This window comes from Pezoporus occidentalis, unplaced genomic scaffold (assembly GCF_034315485.1).
Source record: "Pezoporus occidentalis ecotype Australia unplaced genomic scaffold, CSIRO_AGI_Poc_V1 ctg346, whole genome shotgun sequence".
Classification (NCBI taxonomy): domain Eukaryota; kingdom Metazoa; phylum Chordata; class Aves; order Psittaciformes; family Psittacidae; genus Pezoporus; species Pezoporus occidentalis.
Window position 1 is genome coordinate 248,020 of NW_026915440.1, and position 20,516 is coordinate 268,535.

Genomic DNA, 20,516 nt, shown 5'->3' on the forward strand with positions numbered 1-20,516 from the left:
ATCTTAAAAGCTGAATGTGCATACCTGTTTCTTTTGTCCAATCCTATGTGCTCTAGCCTGTGCTTGCAGATCATTCTGTGGATTCCAGTCAGAATCAAATATAACTACAGTGTCAGCAGATGCCAAGTTGATACCTAATCCTCCAGCTCTGGTAGACAGTAAAAAGCAGAAATCCTGAAATCATAAAATAAGAAATAGTTTCATATATAATAGTTGCAATATTCTTAAAGGAACCAGTATGACAATTCTTTACATGGTTTGTGGCACAGACTATATCATACACTACCAATTCCATAACTGTTCTATAGTTAAAGCTCCTTCAAGTAGAAACAAACATTGGTACCAATTTCCGAGTTCCTAACGGTTTAAAGGAAACAGCATCTTAAGATGATGATGATCACTGACCAAAATATCCCAACCAACCAAAAGACTGGCCTAAAAGTACAAAAGCCCTACTGTTAAAGCCTTTTGTGTAACAAAGTTCTGTTCAAACACCCCCTGCCCTAAAGCATGAAAGACTAAGCAGCCATGCCAGAACAGCTAAGATGCTTGACACAAAACTTGTTTAAGAGACAGCAAGCAAAAGTCATCTGCCAGGTTCAATGCTGTTCAAAGTATTCATGAACAGTATGAAAATGGGACAAGCAAGGTGAAAAAGCCAGCAAATGACATACAATTATTCATTCAGAGACAACTTTGAAGGACTGCAGAAGGATCTCAAGACATGCAATAAAACAACACAAGCAATTCAAGACAACAGGTAAAACAGGTAAAAAAAAATAAAAAAACCCCACAATTTTCAGTTCAGTCACAGGAAATAACAAGCCATTACACTGAAGAATGAGTCCTGAGAACTGTTTTAGAAATTTCGATGTAGCCTCTAGCTCAGTAATGACTGAAAAACATACAGAATGCTCTGCATTTTTAGGAAAGAAATAAAATATAAAACTGAGAACACAATTTTGTTGCTGCATAAATGCATAATTTGCCTCCATTTTTGGAATGCACAAAGTCCAAATTCCTCCGAATCTAAAAAAGGTACAGTGTAACTGCAAAGATTTCAGGAAAAGGCACTGATGTCTATGCTAGAAATCCGAAACAAAATTCACTTTTGTATTTAACAAATGTCTGAAGTTCAGTACGGAGTTAAGTCCTTCTCCCTCCATCATAGCAGAAACAAGCTGGAGCAGCAACTGACAAATGCTATGGTTTAATTACTGATTTAATAAAAAAAAAAAAAAAAGAAAAACAACCTTCACTTCCCCAAATCTGCCACTGTAGGACAAAAAATTTAAGCTGATCAAAGGTATGGAATGGCTTGCATATCAAGAATACTAATGCAAAAAAGAAAGAATCTGTGACAGACACCTATACATTCACAGGTTGCTCACAAGGAATATCTAGAAATCTGTTCTTTAGTATTTCTTCCAGGACAAGTTAAGCAGGTAGCAACAAATGAGGAAAACAGAACCCACATTTGAAAAAGTTACAGATGGCTGTTCATGCAAGAATATATACAAAAGAATACAGTTCTGCCACTGCCAATGGATGTTTTTGATGATAACTGCTTTAAGTTCAAAGCTCTTCTAAACACTGTTGGTTAAAGTCCAAAGCAGAGGTTGAATTTCTGCAGCATTTATATAGTAATTAAAATTACTCTGATAAAGAGCTTTAGAAAAAAACAAATTATGAAAATTATATTTATTGAATGATGTAGTTAATGTGTTTGTTACTTAATCTCAGACTAAAAAATTAGCAGATGTAAACCCTATTATCTAGGCAATAACAATGAATTTTCAACAATATTGATATACTCCTCACTTTCCTCAGCCTCCATTTTTGTGCAATGTTTTTCTGTATTTCTCAGGAAAAAATAAAACAGATTACTTAGGAAAAAAAAATCATACCTCTGAACCTTCTGCATTAAAATGATCCAGTGCTTGTTTCCTCAATTCCCCTTTTATTGATCCGTCAAGTCTCTAAAGAGATTGAATGCTACAGTTAAAGTAATTCTTATACTATATTCAAAATCACAGCACCCCAAATTCTCAAATGCCAAACCTGTTATGTGAAGAAAAAAAGAAAACCTATGATGCATTAATTCTTGTATTTTTTTAATTCATCTATTTAACATCAAATTATTATTTAGCATATAGCAATTGCCAGATTTTATCAAAAGAGAACATGTTTTCTTGTGTCTTCTTAAGCAAAGTGGTACAGATCATATTCACAAAACAGGTGAGTTTGGAAGGGACCTCTGGAGGTGATACTGTCTAACTCCCCAACTTAACTGGGGACAGCAAAAGCAGGCTGCCCAGCATCATGTCTAGGTGGCTTCTGAATGTCAGAGAGCTCATATCCTCTGAACAAGTTGTCACCTCAGGTAAAGAAAAGATTTTTCTAATATTCAAGATCAAAGCTTCTTGGCTACTACCACCAAGATTCTTACTTGAAAGGGAAACTGACGATACTTCAGATATTCTGCTAGGATGTCCAGCATCCTCACCATCTGTGAGAAAATTAGAACTCTGTTGCCACGTTCTCTCAGACGAATCAGTAGCTTGTCAAGAAGGATTAGTTTCCCACTGCTACGTATTAAATGCTACAAAATCCAAGAAATACATATTAAGAAATAAGTTCATCTCAGCATTAATATACACAGCAGTTGGTTAGATATTCAAGTTTTGCTTTTCCTTCTAGCGCTGAGGGAAGAAAAAAGGGGCAAAAAAGGCAAAATCTGACATTTCTGAAGAATTTCATAATTTAAGATGTGCATATAATATGTAATCTCCTCAAACTAAAAAAAAAGCAACCATAAAAACCCAACCAAAAAAAAAAAAACCACCCCAAAACCCCCCACAAAAAAGCCCAAACACAAGAAGACATCACTGCTATATAATCTTACTAGTATGCAGCATTAACTAAAAAAGTTCACTCTGATTTTAGTTGATTCTAACTGAAATCAACAGGATTACTAAATCACAAAAGGGAAATGTTCAGTTCCCTTTTAAAGTCACATCTTAGCATCTCATCAAAAGATGAAGTAAACGTAAAATGGCTTTAAAATCTAAGCAGTTATGACGCAGACCCAAATTCCTTTCTGCAAGGTATAAAATCAAATTTGGTAACCAGTGAAATCTAAGACTGAGAAAAAAAAAAAACACAACTATCTTGGTACTACTTTCTCTTCGCCTTACATCTTTTGAAAAGGAACAGGTACTGCTGCTTATTTATCTAAGTATTTTAAACAAAACCTATCAATCAAGTTTCTCTTTACCACAAGATAAAGTGAGAAGAATCTTATTTGTGGTGCCTAACACTGTAACCCATCTAAAGCTTGTTAAGCCTTCTCAGAACAGAAACTCAAGCAAACGTGGAATTTAATGTTAAAAATGTTATGTGAAGATGCTTGGGACAAGTTTAGGGAATGCTCAGTTTAGTTAGGTGATTTACTCTTCATGCCAAAAAGGAGAACATTTTTCACTGCACAAACTAGTAGCTTTAGAAAGTTATTTATGAACTTGAAAAACTACAGGAAAAAAAATCTTTAGAAATATTTATGTTGGCATAAACTGCATCAGTAACAGCAGTCTTCTTATCTGTTGCTCAACAGATAATCCTCAACAGATTTAGTACAAGTATTAACCTTAAAAAAACAGAAGAAACAGCATATCATCTTTGGTAGTGATGGTAACTGGTTTTATCTGTTACAAGAAGTAGGAAAATATAATGGAGCTTTTGATGCTCATTACTACCATTTCCTTTCACTTTGGTTGTTTGCAGGCATACAGAAAACAGTATTTGACTACAAAAAAAGCTTCAAAGTATTCTGTAGATCAGTTCCTCCTGTCACATAGATTCTGGGTATAGCACTGCCAGTTACATGCATTTCCACTCACACTATATTTACCCTCTTAGCTGTTTTATTTTACTTAGGTAGGTTTATTTTGCATGAAAATACACACCCTGTTTCAAACTATTTCCTTTTTACTTTGATTGTAATTAAAATTGGGAATATTTAGTCACTTACGTGTCAATTATTCATTTCTAATTAAGAAACAAGAATCAATTCACTCACCTGTAAAATACAGGATGCATGTTTTCCAGAGAACCTGTCACTTCTTAATATACTTAGAATAAATAAACCTCCAGAGCACCATAAAACTGTGTAAATATTACAGATATAAAATAGAACTTTTATATATATATATAATATTAAAGTGTCATTACCTGTAAAGCCTCCTGTTTATTGTAAAATTCATTATCATCTGGTGGTTTAATGAGGTAGCAATGGTTACAACACTTCTTGAGTTCCATCATGATGTTCAAAAAGCCTGAGGTACTGCCTTTTGAACCTTTACTGAGGGCTTTATAATTCCTCGTTAAAATCCACCTATAGTGTAAGATGTACAATGTAAGTAATTCTAATCATATGTGAAAGCAAGACAGATATAAGCTCTCACAATATAATCAAGCCAAAGAAAAAAGCAGATCCACCCCAAAATGTACAACCATGCCAAACACAAGCTACATGACATTAGACTAGTATAATTCTTGAGCCCTTGCTTCAAGAATTTTACTGCTGTGAAACCCTAGAAGCCTGAAGTTCAAACTGCATTATAAAAACTATTACATTTCAGTAAATTCCTTGTAGATATATCACTGAAAGAGCTCAACTTAAAAAGTGTTGTTACTTGTAATATTGCTTCTGTAATGCACTCATTTCCATCCTCAGAATTTGCTCAACTTTAGCAGGTAAAGACTTTTCTACATCTTTTTTAACTCTTCTCAGCAGAAACGGTTCAAGTTCTTTATGAAGACTTGCATAACCATACTCTCTCCCTTTGCCATGCTCCTCTTCAAAATCTTCCCAGGAGGAAAACCTTCAACAAAACAAAGAAGAATGAACACAAAATACTGACATGCTGTGAATGACCTGAAGGAGCAAAATTCAAGAAATAAGAAAACACAAACACAGAATGTGTTAAACACAACATAAAGAGTGTGCACACACATACAGATTTCTTCCCTTCTATTTAATTTAGCCAATTTCTGAATTTTCATCTGACAAGAAGTTCCAAATACTTTGCCTATGAATAGAGAAAGGAATTAAAAAAAAAAAATTACATAATTAAATTTTAACTTCCCCAGTGGAAATGGAACATACCTCTTCTTCTGCAAGGATACTTCCCTAGATGGTTGCAAAAATTCCATTATTATAGATTTATCAAGAGAAGAAAAAAAAAACAAAACAGCTGCATAGCTGGAGGGTGTGCAAGAGAACAAGAGACTACTTAATGTATGTTTTGCAGCTTCTGTTGTCTACCTAAGGCATGACTATCCTCTATGCCACAGACTAGGAGAACAGACTTCACCATCAAATGAAGAACGGGTACTAGACCATAGTGGCTCTGCTTGTAAGGTTCTGAAGCAGACAGTATAATCCATAGCTTAAACTAAATAGAGCTATGATCCTGGCATTTACAGTACGCCTGACAGGAGTATGTGCTTTCACACATGAGCTATAATTTATCTGAGGTATAAACAAAAGTGAGTACAAAATAAGGTCAACACAGTAACTGTGTTGCAACTGTATGCAAACCATACGGGAAAACCAGCTATGTAACTGAACTACAAGGTATTGCAAATCTTCATACAGGTATGTTTTCATTAATAGTACTAACACAGAAAAGATTCCACTCTATTTTCTCAGAGTAAATTTCCCCATATTGTTTTCCTCTTAGGCTAAGATGAAGCCTTTTTTCCAGGTCTTCACCCATGCATTGATCACTGTGATACACTGATGTCTGTGGATTGTTAAAATAAGGTGACAACTGTTACCAGTGTTATTTCATGAAAACATATATGCATCTACTTTGATATAAAACATTTAAATTATCTTTCAGTATGATTCTCTATCAATTCTCAAATCACTACACTATTTCACAGTAACAACCTTGACTAAAAAATGTTAAAAAGAATCATGTAAAATTCTCTTACTTTTCTGGCATGATGAAGTGCAACAAAGACCAAAGCTCTTTCAGGGAGTTTTGCAAAGGGGTTCCAGTAATAAGAAGACGATGGTTAGACTTAAAGTCTATCAAAGTCTTATATAGAAGAGAGTCGTCATTTTTTAAACGATGAGCTTCGTCAACTCCTATGAACGCCCAATTCAGACCACCAAGGAATGACTTTAAAAAAATGGATGAGAGGGGAAATGTCATACAAACACACATTGCATAATTAAAGTTTTAAAGGAAGAAAATGGCCAGAAGCCTGACCCACACTAATTTTTACATCACAGAAAAAAAATCACTATTGACCTCTTCTTCCCAGCATGTACAAACAAACAAAGTAAAAATGGTCTGCTTCTTGACTATCTATAAAAATCTCCATATATTGTTAGAAGGACTAACAGTAACTCTGTGTGCTACCACTATGGAGACAGTATTAATACAGGTATACATACTACTGTATGCACAATAACAAAGGAGAAACTACATGGAATTTCAGAGCTCTGAACCATGTCTGGGGTTAGGCTCTTTTTTCAGCTCCTTGATGGTAGTCTGCAAAGTAGAGCTACCGAAGATGGGAGATTATTACAGAATGCAAATCCCAAGCAAACTAAAGAAAAAGGAAGTGCTACCCACTTAACAAAATGGAAAACGACTGAAAACCTCACCACAGATACAGAAAATCAGGAAGTGCTTAAGCCCCACCCCTACCAACAAACCATGCACAAAAAAAAAAATAATCCCAAAACTCCAACCATGCACTGTCATAGTTCAAAAAGCAAGAGCTATCATTGCCTATAAATGCAATGGCCCACAACCCAAACACATGTAAGTCTAAAGAGAGTTCTACAATGGAGGGATTATTTTTATATCTCTGAAGAAATGTGATTACCTTATCCTTAAGCAAGATTTCATACGTTGTTAGAAGTATGTTAAATTTTAACCGTTTGGTCTGTGGATGCATCCATTCATGAGTTCTTATCTACACACACACACACAAAAAAAAAAAAAACTAAAGTGAACTATAAGCTAGAGAAAAAAAGGTCTGTTGACTACGATGAATTTATGTACTGCAGCAATCTAAGTGTTTAATGTCATAAAATAATGATCACGAAAAAGAAGCACAACATATTAACATATGCAAACCTGAACTTCCAACCTATGTATTCCAACAATATTTTGTTTAAACTTCAGAATAAACAGCAAAGAATTTCTACAAAACATTTTTTACTTTAATGGATAAGATTAGTAACATTCAGAAAACACATTAAAGAAAACAAACCAACTGCATTTCAAAAAAATAAATTAAGATCATGACTGGCTTGCTTACATTATTTATTTTTACTACAGTCATGTAAATAATCATGTGGCAGAAAATAATTTGTTTTCAAACGCAAGACCAAATTTTTTAATCTTCACCGCTAAGAAGGAAGGAAATCTTTCACACATTTATATCAGATCAAATCTAAGTTTTCAATTTGCATCTTAAACACACATTGTTTCAATAAGTATTGGCTCAGTCCTAACCAAAATACTGAGATGAGCACAGGATAGAAATATGAAGTGAGTCTTGATTATCTACCAGCCTTTCCACTGACAAGAGAAATACTCACCATATTTCTGCTAGTTATATCTCCCAAGTAAACCACAGCATTCATCTGAGGAGCCCAAGTTTGAATCTCTCTTTGCCAAGATGTCAAGGTAGAAAGTGGCACGACCAGCAGGAAAGGCCCATACAATTGATGTTCATGAAACAGGTAGTTCAGAAAAGAAATTGTTTGTATTGTTTTACCCAGACCCATTTCATCCGCAAGAATACAGCTATTCCCTCTAAAAAAAAAAATAAACATATATATAATAAAAAAAATTGGGGGTAGGAGGGAAGTGGTATAGAGAAGGGAAGGAATTGGACAAGAAAAAATTATTACCTTTTGAAGCATAAAACCCACTCATACAAATTTAAGATTTTCCAACTATACATTTTGACATTTATTTCCACTCTTTTCCCATAAAACCAATTTCCATCCCCCCTTAATATTTTAATTATATTTAAAAAATTAATAAAAATTTTGCAAACACTCCTTTATGAGTCTAATTTTAAAAATATAATGCTAATGTTGACATGTCAGAACAGTTGCTTTGGGTTTTCTATTACTGTTTTAGGTTGGTTTGAGCTTATATGAAAACTTCACCTTCCAAGAAAAAACAAACAAACAAACAAACTGGAAAATCAATTTAAGTTTTACAAAAGCTTACAATTTACAAACAGAAAAACTCATTTCAGGCTACACTTACTTGCACCATGAGTGAGCAAGCCAATTCAATCCATTTAACTGATAATCTCTTAACTCCAAACTTTCATGTCCCCCAATGTACGATGGCTGCTTCTTCAGTGCAACAAACCTTGGCCTCTGTTTTAGAACCTGTCAAAAGCAAACTGATCGTCAGTCCTACTATTGACTGAAGTTGCCAAAATGTCTTCCTACAGGAAAAAAATAGTAGTAGAGATCTACTGGGTCACCAAGTTTAGTCTTCATCCATCGATAAAAACTAGGCCGTCTAAAAACAGGATCTGCAAGTTGAAATTAGTCTGATTGCTAATCTGAATTTCACAATGGGAATCACATTAACTCACTCAAAATTTACTTTCAGAACAAACTACAATACTACATAAGCCCACCTTTAAATGCCAGTAAAACCTCGGTGGACCTGCATCTACAAAAAACTATCCTTAGTAGTGATATCTTCCATATAGATTAGTATATATTATTGCTATTCTGAAAAACCTTCAAAAATATTTCATAATATGTATCTTATCTCTGGATTCATAGAAAGTTTTCACATATTTGCTAATCGCAACTGGCGTGGTGGTTTGAACCTGGCGGGCAGCTAAGCGACGACCCAGCTGCTTACTCACTCTCCACCCTAGTGGGACTGGTGAGATAACTGAAAGGGCAAAAATAAGAAAAACTTGTGGATCAAAATAAAGAGTTTACTGGGTGAAGGGGAAAAAACACCCAACCGACCAAAACAAAAACCCACAACAGAAAAAAAATCCACAGGTGACAGAATGGGAGGCATGCATTAACACACCAGCAGCCTGATGATCAACAAGTCTCCAAAAATCAGCCACCTTTAAACCCCTGCTCAGCCCACCCAGTTTTATCATCACATTAAATGGCATGGAATATCATTTTGGCCAGTTAGGTCAGCTGTACTGTCTGTGTTCTCTCCCAGTCCATTGCCCACCCCCAGACTACTCACAGCAGGGAGGACACAGCAAGGAACAGAGAAGGCCTTGACACTGTGCAAGATCTGCTCAGCAATAGCCAAAACACTGTGTTACAACACTGTTTAGGTCGCAAATCTAAAACATAAGTCATACAAGCTACTATGAAGATAACTGACTCCATCCCAGCAAGGCCCAGTACAAATGATTATAAAACCACTGCAAATTACATACCTTACAATCCTTAAAGGGAGTCGTCTTGGATTGATTTCTGCTGAAGTACTCATCAATGCGTGCCTGAAACTTTTTGGCAATGAGAGCACCATCTTCCCAGCTACATTCTGAATAGGGCAGACCCTGCCATTTACAATAGTAGTCTGGATAACCAGCTGCTGATTTCTGATTTGAATGAGCTGCAGAAATGCATCAGAGCAACCTGATCAGCATTTTACTTCTTTATCTTATAAAAACACTCATTTTACATAATAAGACAATATAAGCTAGCTTCATAGTACAGACAGTATGACAACTTTTCTCTTTAGCTGAAGTTCTGTTTTGGATTAGAAAGTGAGTGATACTCACATACCAAATTTCTTAATTACACGTGCAACGTACAAACAGTGAACATACAGAATATTCTCAACACTGTTTTCTGTTCACAAGTTTGTAACATACCAATTATTCTTTCCACTATCTGGTATTGTTTATGTAGATCATCTGTAAGCTCTTGCTGGCAGTTGTAATATTCCACATCTTCTGGAGAAGCATTTTTCAGCCTGCAATGGGAATTAATTTGCAAAGCTTATTATACTGTATAGTTCTAAAACTAAGAAAATTTGGCAGCTCTAAAGCTCTGAATATAAGCATCATATGAAAGTTGCTTATAAAGATTCTTTGAAGGGAAAACTTAGAAATTCCAACTACAAAAACTGCTGCATCTGACCTAGGTCATCATTAACAACTCAGTATGCTTACTGAGAGACCCAACTACTACAGCTACAGGTGTTACCAATCACACAGCTAATTCAGAACACCTATTCTCAACAATCAGTAGAGTACTAGCAATTGCTAGGGGAAATCCCATGGGCAAGGCTGTTTGAAGGTAAAGGGGCCCAAGATAGTTGGTTGACATTCAAGGATTGCTTTTTCTGAGCTCAAGATCAGAGAATCCCGACACGTAGGAAGTCAAGGAAGAGGGCCAGGAGACCTGCGTGGCTAAATAGGGAATTGCTGGGTATGCTCAAGTGGAAGAGGAGAGTTTACAGGTCATGGAAGGAGGGGCTGGCCACTTGGGAGGAATATAAGGCTGCTGCTAGAGGATGTAGGAAGGCAGCTAGGATGACTACGGCCTCCTTAGAATTAAACCTGTCGAGAAGGGTCAAGGACAGCAAAAAGAGCTTTTTCAAATACATGGCAGATAAAACTAACACCAGAGGCAATGTAGGCCCACTGATGAATGGGATGGGTGCCCTGGTGACAGAAGATACAGAGATGGCAGAGTTACTGAATGCCTTCTTTGTATCTGTCTACTCTGCTGCAGGCAGTCCTGAAGAGCCCTGTACCCCTGAGACCTTAGATAAGTCAGGTCAACAGAGCGGTTTGCCTTAGTCGACGAGGAATGGGTTAGAGACCAGTTGAGCAATCTGGACATCCATAAATCCATGGGTCCAGATGGGATGCACCCGCGGGTGCTGAGGGAACTGGTGGAAGTCATTGCTAGACCACTCTCCATCATCTTTACCAAGTCTTGGGAAACGCGAGAGGTGCCCGAGGACTGGAAGAAAGCAAATGTCACTCCAGTCTTCAAAAAGGGCAAGAAGGAGGACCCGGGTAACTATAGACCGGTCAGCCTCACCTCCATCCCTGGGAAAGTGATGGAACACCTTATCCTCGGTGCCATCTTAAGGCATATCAAGGATAAGAGGGTTATGAGGGGCAGTCAACATGGCTTAACCAAGGGGAAATCATGCTTGACCAATCTCTTAGCCTTTTATGAGGAAATAACACAGTGGATGGATGATGGCAGAGCGGTGGATGTGGTCTACCTTGACTTCAGCAAAGCATTTGACACAGTCTCCCACAGCATCCTCACAGCTAAATTGAGGAAGTGTGGTCTGGATGATCAGGTAGTGAGGTGGACTGTGAACTGGCTGAAGGAAAGAAGCCAGAGAGTTGTAGTCTATGGGGCAGAGTCTAGGTGGAGGCCTGTAACTAGTGGAGTGCCTCAAGCGTCAGTACTGGGACCAGTATTATTTAATATATTCATCAACGATTTAGATGAGGGAATTGAGTGTACTATCAGCAAGTCTGCTGATGACACTAAGCTGGGAGGAGTGGCTGACACGCCAGAAGGCTGTGCTGCCATCCAGCGAGACCTGGACAGGCTGGAGAGTTGGGCAGGGAATAACTTGATGAAATATAACAAGGGAAAGTGTAGAGTCCTGCATCTGGGCAGGAACAACCCCAGGTTCCAGTATAGGTTGGGAAACGACCTGTTAGAGAGCAGTGTAGGGGAGAGGGACCTGGGGGGTCCTAGTGGATGACAGGATGCCCATGAGCCAACACTGTGCCCTTGTGGCCAAGGCCAATGTCATCCTGGGGTGTATTAGAAGGGGGGTGGTTAGTAGGTCGAGAGAGGTCCTCCTTCCCCTCTACTCTGCCCTGGTGAGACCCCATCTGCAATATTGTGTCCAGTTCTGGGCCCCTCAGCTCAGAAGGACAGGGACCTGCTGGAGAGAGTCCAGTGCAGGGCAACAAAGATGATTAAGGGAGTGGAGCATCTCCCTTATGAGGAAAGACTGAGGGAGCTGGGTCTCTATAGTTTGGAGAAGAGGAGACTGAGGGGTGACCTTATTAGTGTCTATAAATATATAAAGGGGGAGTGGCACGAGGATGGAGCCAGGCTCTACTCAGTGGCAAACAATGATAGGAGAAGGGGTAATGGATACAAACTGGAACACAAGAGGTTCCACTTAAACTTGAGAAGAAACTTCTTCTCAGTGAGGGTGATGGAACACTGGAACAGGCTGCCCAGGGAGGTTGTGGAGTCTCCTTCTCTGGAGCATTCAAAACCCGCCAGGACACATTCCTGTGTAACATTATCTAGGTGTTCCTGCTCCGGCAGGGGGATTGGACTAGATGATCTTTCGAGGTCCCTTCCAATCTCTAGCATACTGTGATACTGTGATACTTCACAGAGTATTTTAATGGAGAGTACAGAAGTATTGAGGAAGACTATATAAAAATATTCACCATCGTTTTGTTTCCTGATCCTTTTTTTTATAGTTGTCCAGTTTCTTCATTCCTTTAACATTTTGTTGCTTCAGTGTTTCCTCAGTTTCCCAAGTGTTATGGATGTGTGACCAACCTTTCCATTTAATAAGATACTGTACTTCTCCTGGCTCTTTTGACTTTTCAAATCCAGCATTTGGGTCACCATCTGCTTCAATTGCATAGATGGTGGTTGCAGCACCTGTGGCTAAGAAAGAAACATCATAAGACTTAATTAAGTGTGCATTGTGATAACTTAACCAGTAAGAAATCTAGTGTAGAAAGCAGTTAGTGATACTTTCAGATGAGTATACAGTTGACTAGTGTCTACAGTTCTCATGTCATTAGTCTCATTTGAACAATTATGAGGCAAATATGTAAACACATGGACAAGTACTCAAAAGAGAATCAAAAGAGCAATCAAAACTTCTGCATTTAACCTATAGTATCTTTGCTTTATTCCTCAGAATTTTCTTTGCATTCTCAGTCTTTACAGTGATCACCAGGGAACACTACTAATGCTGCTTGTCATCTTCTGTTGTATTAGGCTCATCTCTGAGCATACAAAAGATATCTGACATCATACTTGGTCAGTCTTGAGACACCAATAACGTACTACTAGGGGATACTATAAACTTGTTTCTTTCTAAACTTGTCTACTTTGTCTGCCTTTGTTATCTTACCTGGGAAAATCTGTAATTAAGTACAGGCTATATCACACAGCTGAAGATTACTAGCAGCAGCGAACAGGCTTATTTCTGTGAGGACAGACAGCTAAGGAAATGAGCCCAGCAAGCTGTAGGGCTAAATAAAGCCACAGAGAGTGGCAACAACAAAAGACAGCACAGGCAGCAACATCATCAGGGCATGAAGAATATAAGAAGCTGAGTTACAAAGCCTCCGACCACAGCAATAACATTATGCACTGGAGCAGGATACACTACAATTCAGGACAGGATGGGAGAAGAAAACAGAGGAAGAAGAGTGCAAGTTCTGAGACAGGTCAGAAACTGTAGAGACAGAGTATAACTAATGGAGAAAGGCAATTCTGAAGTGCAAGGGCCCCAGGGTTTGGGTGCTGGGTTTCTTTTTATTTGGTTTTATAACTAGAATCCTAATTTGCAGACTCAGAACGCTTACACAGAGCTTCTAGACACTGCAACCCATTACTACCAGAAATATGAAAGCTTACCAATGTTTACAAAATACTTTCAAGAGCTCATATGTAAGTGTGCCTCTGAAATTTTAGATGCATTTTGTAGGCATTCCACACACTGCACTGTATTAAGACAATTTGTACAGCAATAACTGAAAACATAACCTCAGTGGCTTAGCCTTGCCAACACCATCTTTCAAGATTCAGGTTATTAATCAGCTCTTGGACTTTCTCCACTCCACTGTATATAATTTATCAAATATCACTAAACTGTAACAACAGCAGCATAACAGTATGGTATGCATTTATGCTATATCCCACTTTATTTTTGTTTTCTACTTAGGTAGAAAATTCTACATTTTACTTTGAAACACTTAAGAGGAACTTTAAAAAGGAACATCCTTATGAATATGAGACAAAACAAGATGATTTTTTAGTAACTTTAAAATTATAGTTGTTTGTGAATTTCACAGATGACCTACAGCTGAGAACATCTGCTGAAGTTGTACCACAGCATACTCCAGGATCTTAAGGACACCACCAACAAACAAACAGACAAACAAATGCATCCCCCCCACCACCTCCGAAAAAAAAATAAAACAACAAAAAAAATCCCCAAACAACAACAACAACAAAAAGTAAGAAAAATACCTCCTTTTCGTCCAAGGCGACTATCCATGAATTTTTCTATAGTTTCAAATTCATCTTCTTCAGTTTGTGGAACATCTTCACCACAAACTTCCAGTAAATCATCAGAATCTGTCTTGGCTTCTTCAGCTTCTTTGTAACTTATGTTGACTGTTGCCTGGCGACGAGATCCTCTCTTATCATAATCATCATCATCATCGTCCTCCTCTTCCTCCTCCTCATCCTCTGATGAATCAAGTTGCCTCTTTTTTGGTCCTGCACTCTTCTTCCCATTTTTTGGCTTAATTCTGGAAGATAATGACACAACAGGGACAACTATAAATCTTCTGTATTGCTCTCTGAATACATAGTTAAGGAATGCTAAGTTACTCCACTTTCAGTTACAGCAGACAAGAAAAGGATTTTCCTAGAAAGCAGTATGTTAACAATGCTTTTAAAAACACTTTTTTAACAAGCGTTAATGTCTTTATTTGAATATAGAGCAGCAATATACAATTAAACTGCTTATTAGAAATAGTACCAAAGTATCCAAATGAATGACTTCTTACCTGCTTGGAGGTTTCCGGCTTTTGACCTTGTTTTTTGGCTCATAGTCAGATTCACTCTCTTCACAACTGCTTTTCTCCCTATCTTCCTCTGATTCAGAATCGGAACCAGTTCCTGATACTGACCCTGACCCTGACATTTGCCAGTCTTCACTGTACATATTGAAAGACAAAAAAGTAACTTTTTTTTTTTTTTTTACATCAGGGATTCATTCATAGGGTATCCGCTGTAATTTCAACACTCTTCACAGAAATAAAAATCTTTTAATGGTTATTTCAGCTGATAAGACAGAAAATTGTCATCACTGAATAAACTGTCATCAATGAATAACAAATAAGTAAAAATGCCCAATGGCTTCAAAGGGAGTTGGACTAAGTTTTCTGTTACCAAGAGGTAGATTTAAAATCCAAAACAAAAAAAATCTGGACCTCTAAACAAATTTCAGCATGAAGAAATGAGTTAACATGATATTAAGAAACCAAAACACTTTAACAAGTTTAACTGGAAAGATACATCTTTGTCAGTACTACCATTTCTATACACTGGCAACCCTCAATAATGAGGGGACTCATGAACTGGGAAAAGAGGAATGATAGAGCAGTTAAATTTCTACACATCATGCATAAAAAAATGCAGGTCACTGCCTCTCACTGCTGCAACAACAATATATAATCCTTTTCACATCCTTTTTGATCTACCATTTAGAATGAAGCTTATTTTCAGTTAAAATTCTTTGCTAGTCAATGAAGTTTATTACTATCAGGACTACAATAACTTCTACACGTCCGAGGAAAAAATAAGAAAACCAACCACCTAAAAAAAACAGGCCAAAAGAATTTGCCATTAACTAAGATTCTAACTTAAATTTGTTGTGAGACAACCTATTTAAGCAGTTTCACACTTCTACAAGAATTTTTAGAGAGGGCCTTCAGCTCAAAACCAAATTGCAACAATATTTTTAAAATAACAGCATTGATGAATGTTTCTGAAGAACACTGCACTTGTTCACTCAAAAGTACCATACAGATGTACCTTTTAGAGTTTATTTTAAATATTCCAAAAGATTTATCAAAATTGGAAATGCAAGATCAAGAAGAATTAGAAAGGGAACTTAAGCATTTCAGTTGTGGAAAAATGAAGAATGAATTACGAGCATATGGCACTATGACAAAAAAAGAAAAAATTACTTATAAAAATATCTTACTCTTTATGTTTTCTCTTCTTGGTTTCACTGGAAGAGTCATCTGCAGAATCCTCACTACTTGATGAGTCCTGCAGGTGAAGCAAAAGTAACCACACCAATTTGTCATTACAAAATGAATGAAGTATTTCTAACATCATTAAACAACAAATCAGGTCCCATTTTCACATTGGAGGCATTATTATTCAGGTTTTACCCTCGTCATTCCCCACAGTGTAGCTGTTAATGCAGAATGAGATAAAGACTGCTACTGGTTTTGTATTTATCCATATATGAATACATTGTGCCAGCACAGCTCTAGGGAAATCAAAAAAGAAACCCTGTTTTAAAAAATAATCATTATTGTCAGGTAATTGTCATACATAAAAAAATCATGGTTTAAATTGCCCCAACTTATCAAAACCCTAATAAAAATCTACCCTCTCTCTATCAGACAGCTTTCTCACCTTCCATATTCTTTCACATTTAAACACCAGTTTAAGAACTAGGAATGTTTATTCTTTCTCTGTGCTCAAAGAAAAAACAAGAACCCTCTTAAAATCAGATTTTCCTAAAACCAATCTCACTGGGATTCAGTTTAATTTAGATTAAGTTATATCCTGAAAAACATCTTTCTGAAAGAGAATACTGAATTACTGTTTTAACAATAGGTGATTAAGTTCTGTGTTTAAGTTTTAATGATAAGCTGCTAAACCAGAAAAAAACAGAAAACCAATCAAATTAGTGTGACTACATTGCACAGTTTTTGTAATACAGGAGAAAAAGACTGCTTCATAAGTAAATTCCACTTCATAATCACTAGTGTCCTTAAAAGATGTTCGTCCTGCAGAGTCAACGTTTCTTTAGCCTATGATTTAGGTTTTAAAATACCTAGAATATGCGAGTCACTCTTAAAATACAATTCTTTTGTAGTAACTTATTACAAAATTTGTCAAAACATTTTTTTTTTTTTTTATTCCATAAACTGCAGCATTTACCGTTATGCAGAATTAAATTGAAAAAAAATTCTATCATTTTTAACTGCCTTTACAAAACTCAAGAAGCCAAAAATAAAATGCGGGTCTGCGTGCTTGAAAATTTTCACCATGTATTACAGAGTACTTACATCTAAAAATACTCCATAATTAAGGCTTCTATAATTTTGGCATAATTAACTTGAAAACAAGTAACTAGAGATATTTATACTTTTCTTTATAAAATCATCAGTTATTTGAATGTTACTTTTATAGGCTAAACCCAGACTTTTACACAGGTAAGAGAATATAACTTGGCTTTATTTAATTTTATTCTAACTTATGGGACAATGAGATATTACTTTTAATATATTTTAAAAATCTAAATTATGTTATTCACCTCTTCTGAACCACTGTCTGATGAGGCTGCCTTTTGTTGTTGCTGCTGCGTCTTGAGTACTGCTGACCTTTGCACCGCAAGTATACTTGGACTAGACTTCCAAAACTGCACAGGAATGGAGATGCAAGAGTCTGTTAAAACATTCTGAAAGTCTCTGGTTTCCACATTTTTACTTTGAGTAGCATTGCTATTAAGACCAATCTTAATTTTATCAATCAAAAAATTTCACTCCATGCACTAATACTGGGTTAAATAAGATTTCTGCAGAACAGGTAGTTATATAGTAATTGCCAGGACAACCTCTACAGCAGTTTAACAGTGCAGTTTAACAATAGTTAAAGAAATTGTAGAAAGTAAAACATCTATGAAGTAGATTTTTAAACTGACCCAGATAAATCCTTTTAGGTCACTTACCTGTTAAGTTTCTTTTTCACACAGTAATTCTAAAGTACATGAACAGAAATATTAACAGACAACCCTTAATAGTCTTCAGTTCTTGTGGTAACTAATACATGATTACCCTTCATAAATATGGTCTACCAGCCAATAAAGTCCATGTAAGAGAAGAATGCAAGTAGTTTTGGCCCACCATATTTAAGACATTTCTAAACACCACTCTTTCCTGCATTTAGCTAACTTATTGATAAAGCCAACTGTATGTAAGCTTGGAATTTTTATAAAAATCATTTATTGATACAAGGAAACTAAGCATTAGAGAATTTCAGAAATAACACATGTGCCTTTGTGTTCCATAAATTCCAGTAAATTATTGTGTGCTTCTGTGTGATGAAATTTAAGGTAACCATTTAACTCAAAATACTCAGAAATAATTTTAAAAGTGTCAGCCCAAGTACTTATCCATAAGAAACTGTTTAAGACAGTTAAGCACATGCATTCAGTAATCCAACCAAATTAAAATCTATTTAAAAACACTATGTTATCTCTTTTAATTTTTTTTTAAATAACACCTGCCCTTGAAACTAATAAGACAGATTTTTAAGGGTCACCTCACCTCCCCTTGAAAAGAGTTCATTTATGTGTTTTGCTTACCTCAGATCCGTCAACTTTTGGTGGTTTAGCTTGAATTTGTTTCTTCTCTCTAGATGTGTCAGACTCTGATTCTGACTCAGTGCCTGACTCTGAACCAGAGTCAGAGTCACTACTACCTGACTGGCTACTGCTTCCATCACTACTGCTTGAGCTTGAACCAGATCCAGAACCTGATGCTGATCCGGAATCGTCATCTGATCGGCTACAATGAGAAGTTAGAAGGGTATTACATATTTGCCAAGGCAACAGGATTAAAAGAAAAAAAGTCACCTTTGCTTCACATATAAATCAACTGTTAAGTTAGACCAGACAAATGGGTAGCACAGAAATGGATGCAGTCAATTTAATAAGTTGAGATTAATAAAATTAAAAATAAACAAAGATGAGAATTCAGAGTGCAATCATACTCTTTGTGAAGCCTAACAAACGGCAAGATAAAGCAAGAACATTCAAATTAATATGGAGGAGTCAAGCATGGGAAATAAAAGTAGTGGAAATGTTTCTTACTTTCCATCCCCATCCTCTCCAAAATCCTTGCTTAGCTCCATCAAACCCCATATATACCTACACACCTCTTGGCAGTTAAGTCTATTCCACAAAGATCTGTCCAATTAAAATATAAGATTGTTTACAATCTTTATAGATAAGTAGTGATCATTTAAAAAAATAAAATTTAGAAGCACATTATCTCTAAAAAAAAAAACCCAAACCCAAAACCACAAAACTATGCAGACTGTTTTCCTGTTAAATTAATGGCAGCCAAATCCCCCATATAGACAACTCTGAATTTGTCACCAATAGTAAGACTTGTGCTGAGGCACATTCCTTGGCATATACTTGAGTTGCCAGATTATTCTACCTATATATTCATTTTACACCTCATGTAACATATAAAGAAAGCACAATAATTAAAGATAAATATGACCATTCAAAAAACTTGGGAAACAAGTAGAGTTAAAGTAGTAGAGTTCTACAACAAGTAGCCAAATTAAAACTTTAATAAAATTACTCATGAGGTTAATACTACCACATTTCAAAGATACCATGAGAAAAAAACACTGGAATCACACCACCACAGAGCAAAATAATTGCAGGTTGACACCTGGACTGCAAACACAAGACAAAGTAAACATGAAGCAGAATTGAAAATGGTAAAACCAAAAGCTGGTATTAAAACCTAGTGAGTACAATTCACCTGGCTGACAGTCAGCTGGAGGTATTTCAGGGGTATAGGGAGGACAGATTGATCATCCTCTGCCCTAGAATATACTTAATCCATTTTAAAACCACAAAACAATGTAAAATCACGCCTCTTTCTGCTTTTGCCAACACCAACAACACTATGCAAGTAAAGAAAATAGATGAAGCTATTCACAAACTTCTGTAGACTGCACCTCAATCAGCCATCTGCAACTGTCAGCTTTGAAAGAAAGAGAAATAGACCATGGTGAAGCTTCCTGGTTCTGAAGCAGGAGATACAGAGATACACCCTACTGCTGGGTTTCTTTGCACCTGCAGAGAGGAAAACTGGGACACAAGGCTGCTCCCAAACGTCCTGTTTCTGTCATCAAAAGTGTACTTCTGGCATGGTGCTCTAACACTAACCTCACCTGCCAAATAAAGCATGGCAACTGCTACAGAATATGGCCGGAGTTTAAGCTGTTTAGAAGAAATTAACAGCACTCCATTATGATCTTCTGAAGAAAATTTAATTGTAATAGTGTTCTTGTACACAAATAGTATGTTATCTTTAATGATGGGTAGATCAGACCATTATGAAACAACCACATTTTTCAGCACAGCAAAGTACCGTACATGAATGTCAGGGGGACTGTGGAAGTCACACTAAATGAAGAGAAATTGAAGAAAATTCAACATGGAGAAACCTTGAGACACAAGTAAATACTAGCTAGACAAGTCCTAGTGACAACGAGCCACCAAAATTGTGATCCTACATAATTCTGGAGGAAGGGAATCAAATACTTCCATGCAGGATAAGGCTTGCTCGAACAGCACAATAGTAATGTGGATTACCAAATCTAAAAGAAA

The 20,516-nt window shown here is 36.6% G+C and overlaps 1 protein-coding gene across 2 annotated transcripts in view; it reads right to left on the reverse strand.

Moving 5' to 3' along the window:
• The window catches only part of CHD1 (chromodomain helicase DNA binding protein 1), a 37,385-nt gene extending 18,428 nt beyond the window's left edge, over nucleotides 1-18,957 (reverse strand). Inside the window, exons 1-17 of one of the 2 annotated variants that reach the window (XM_062630052.1) lie at nucleotides 18,468-18,957; nucleotides 17,418-17,522; nucleotides 16,068-16,135; nucleotides 14,866-15,043; nucleotides 14,321-14,604; nucleotides 12,496-12,721; nucleotides 9,919-10,019; nucleotides 9,478-9,656; nucleotides 8,310-8,437; nucleotides 7,628-7,844; nucleotides 6,907-6,996; nucleotides 6,001-6,191; nucleotides 4,695-4,883; nucleotides 4,231-4,393; nucleotides 2,450-2,602; nucleotides 1,908-1,979; nucleotides 25-174 (exon numbers count right to left, since the gene is read on the reverse strand). In XM_062630052.1, coding sequence (XP_062486036.1) covers nucleotides 25-174; nucleotides 1,908-1,979; nucleotides 2,450-2,602; nucleotides 4,231-4,393; nucleotides 4,695-4,883; nucleotides 6,001-6,191; nucleotides 6,907-6,996; nucleotides 7,628-7,844; nucleotides 8,310-8,437; nucleotides 9,478-9,656; nucleotides 9,919-10,019; nucleotides 12,496-12,721; nucleotides 14,321-14,604; nucleotides 14,866-15,043; nucleotides 16,068-16,135; nucleotides 17,418-17,522; nucleotides 18,468-18,661 — 2,688 coding nt within the window. In that variant the 5' untranslated portion in view covers nucleotides 18,662-18,957. The remainder of the gene's footprint in view (nucleotides 1-24; nucleotides 175-1,907; nucleotides 1,980-2,449; nucleotides 2,603-4,230; nucleotides 4,394-4,694; nucleotides 4,884-6,000; nucleotides 6,192-6,906; nucleotides 6,997-7,627; nucleotides 7,845-8,309; nucleotides 8,438-9,477; nucleotides 9,657-9,918; nucleotides 10,020-12,495; nucleotides 12,722-14,320; nucleotides 14,605-14,865; nucleotides 15,044-16,067; nucleotides 16,136-17,417; nucleotides 17,523-18,467) is intronic. The other variant, XM_062630051.1, reaches the window with a different exon arrangement.
• Between the last annotated feature and the right edge of the window lie 1,559 nt (nucleotides 18,958-20,516).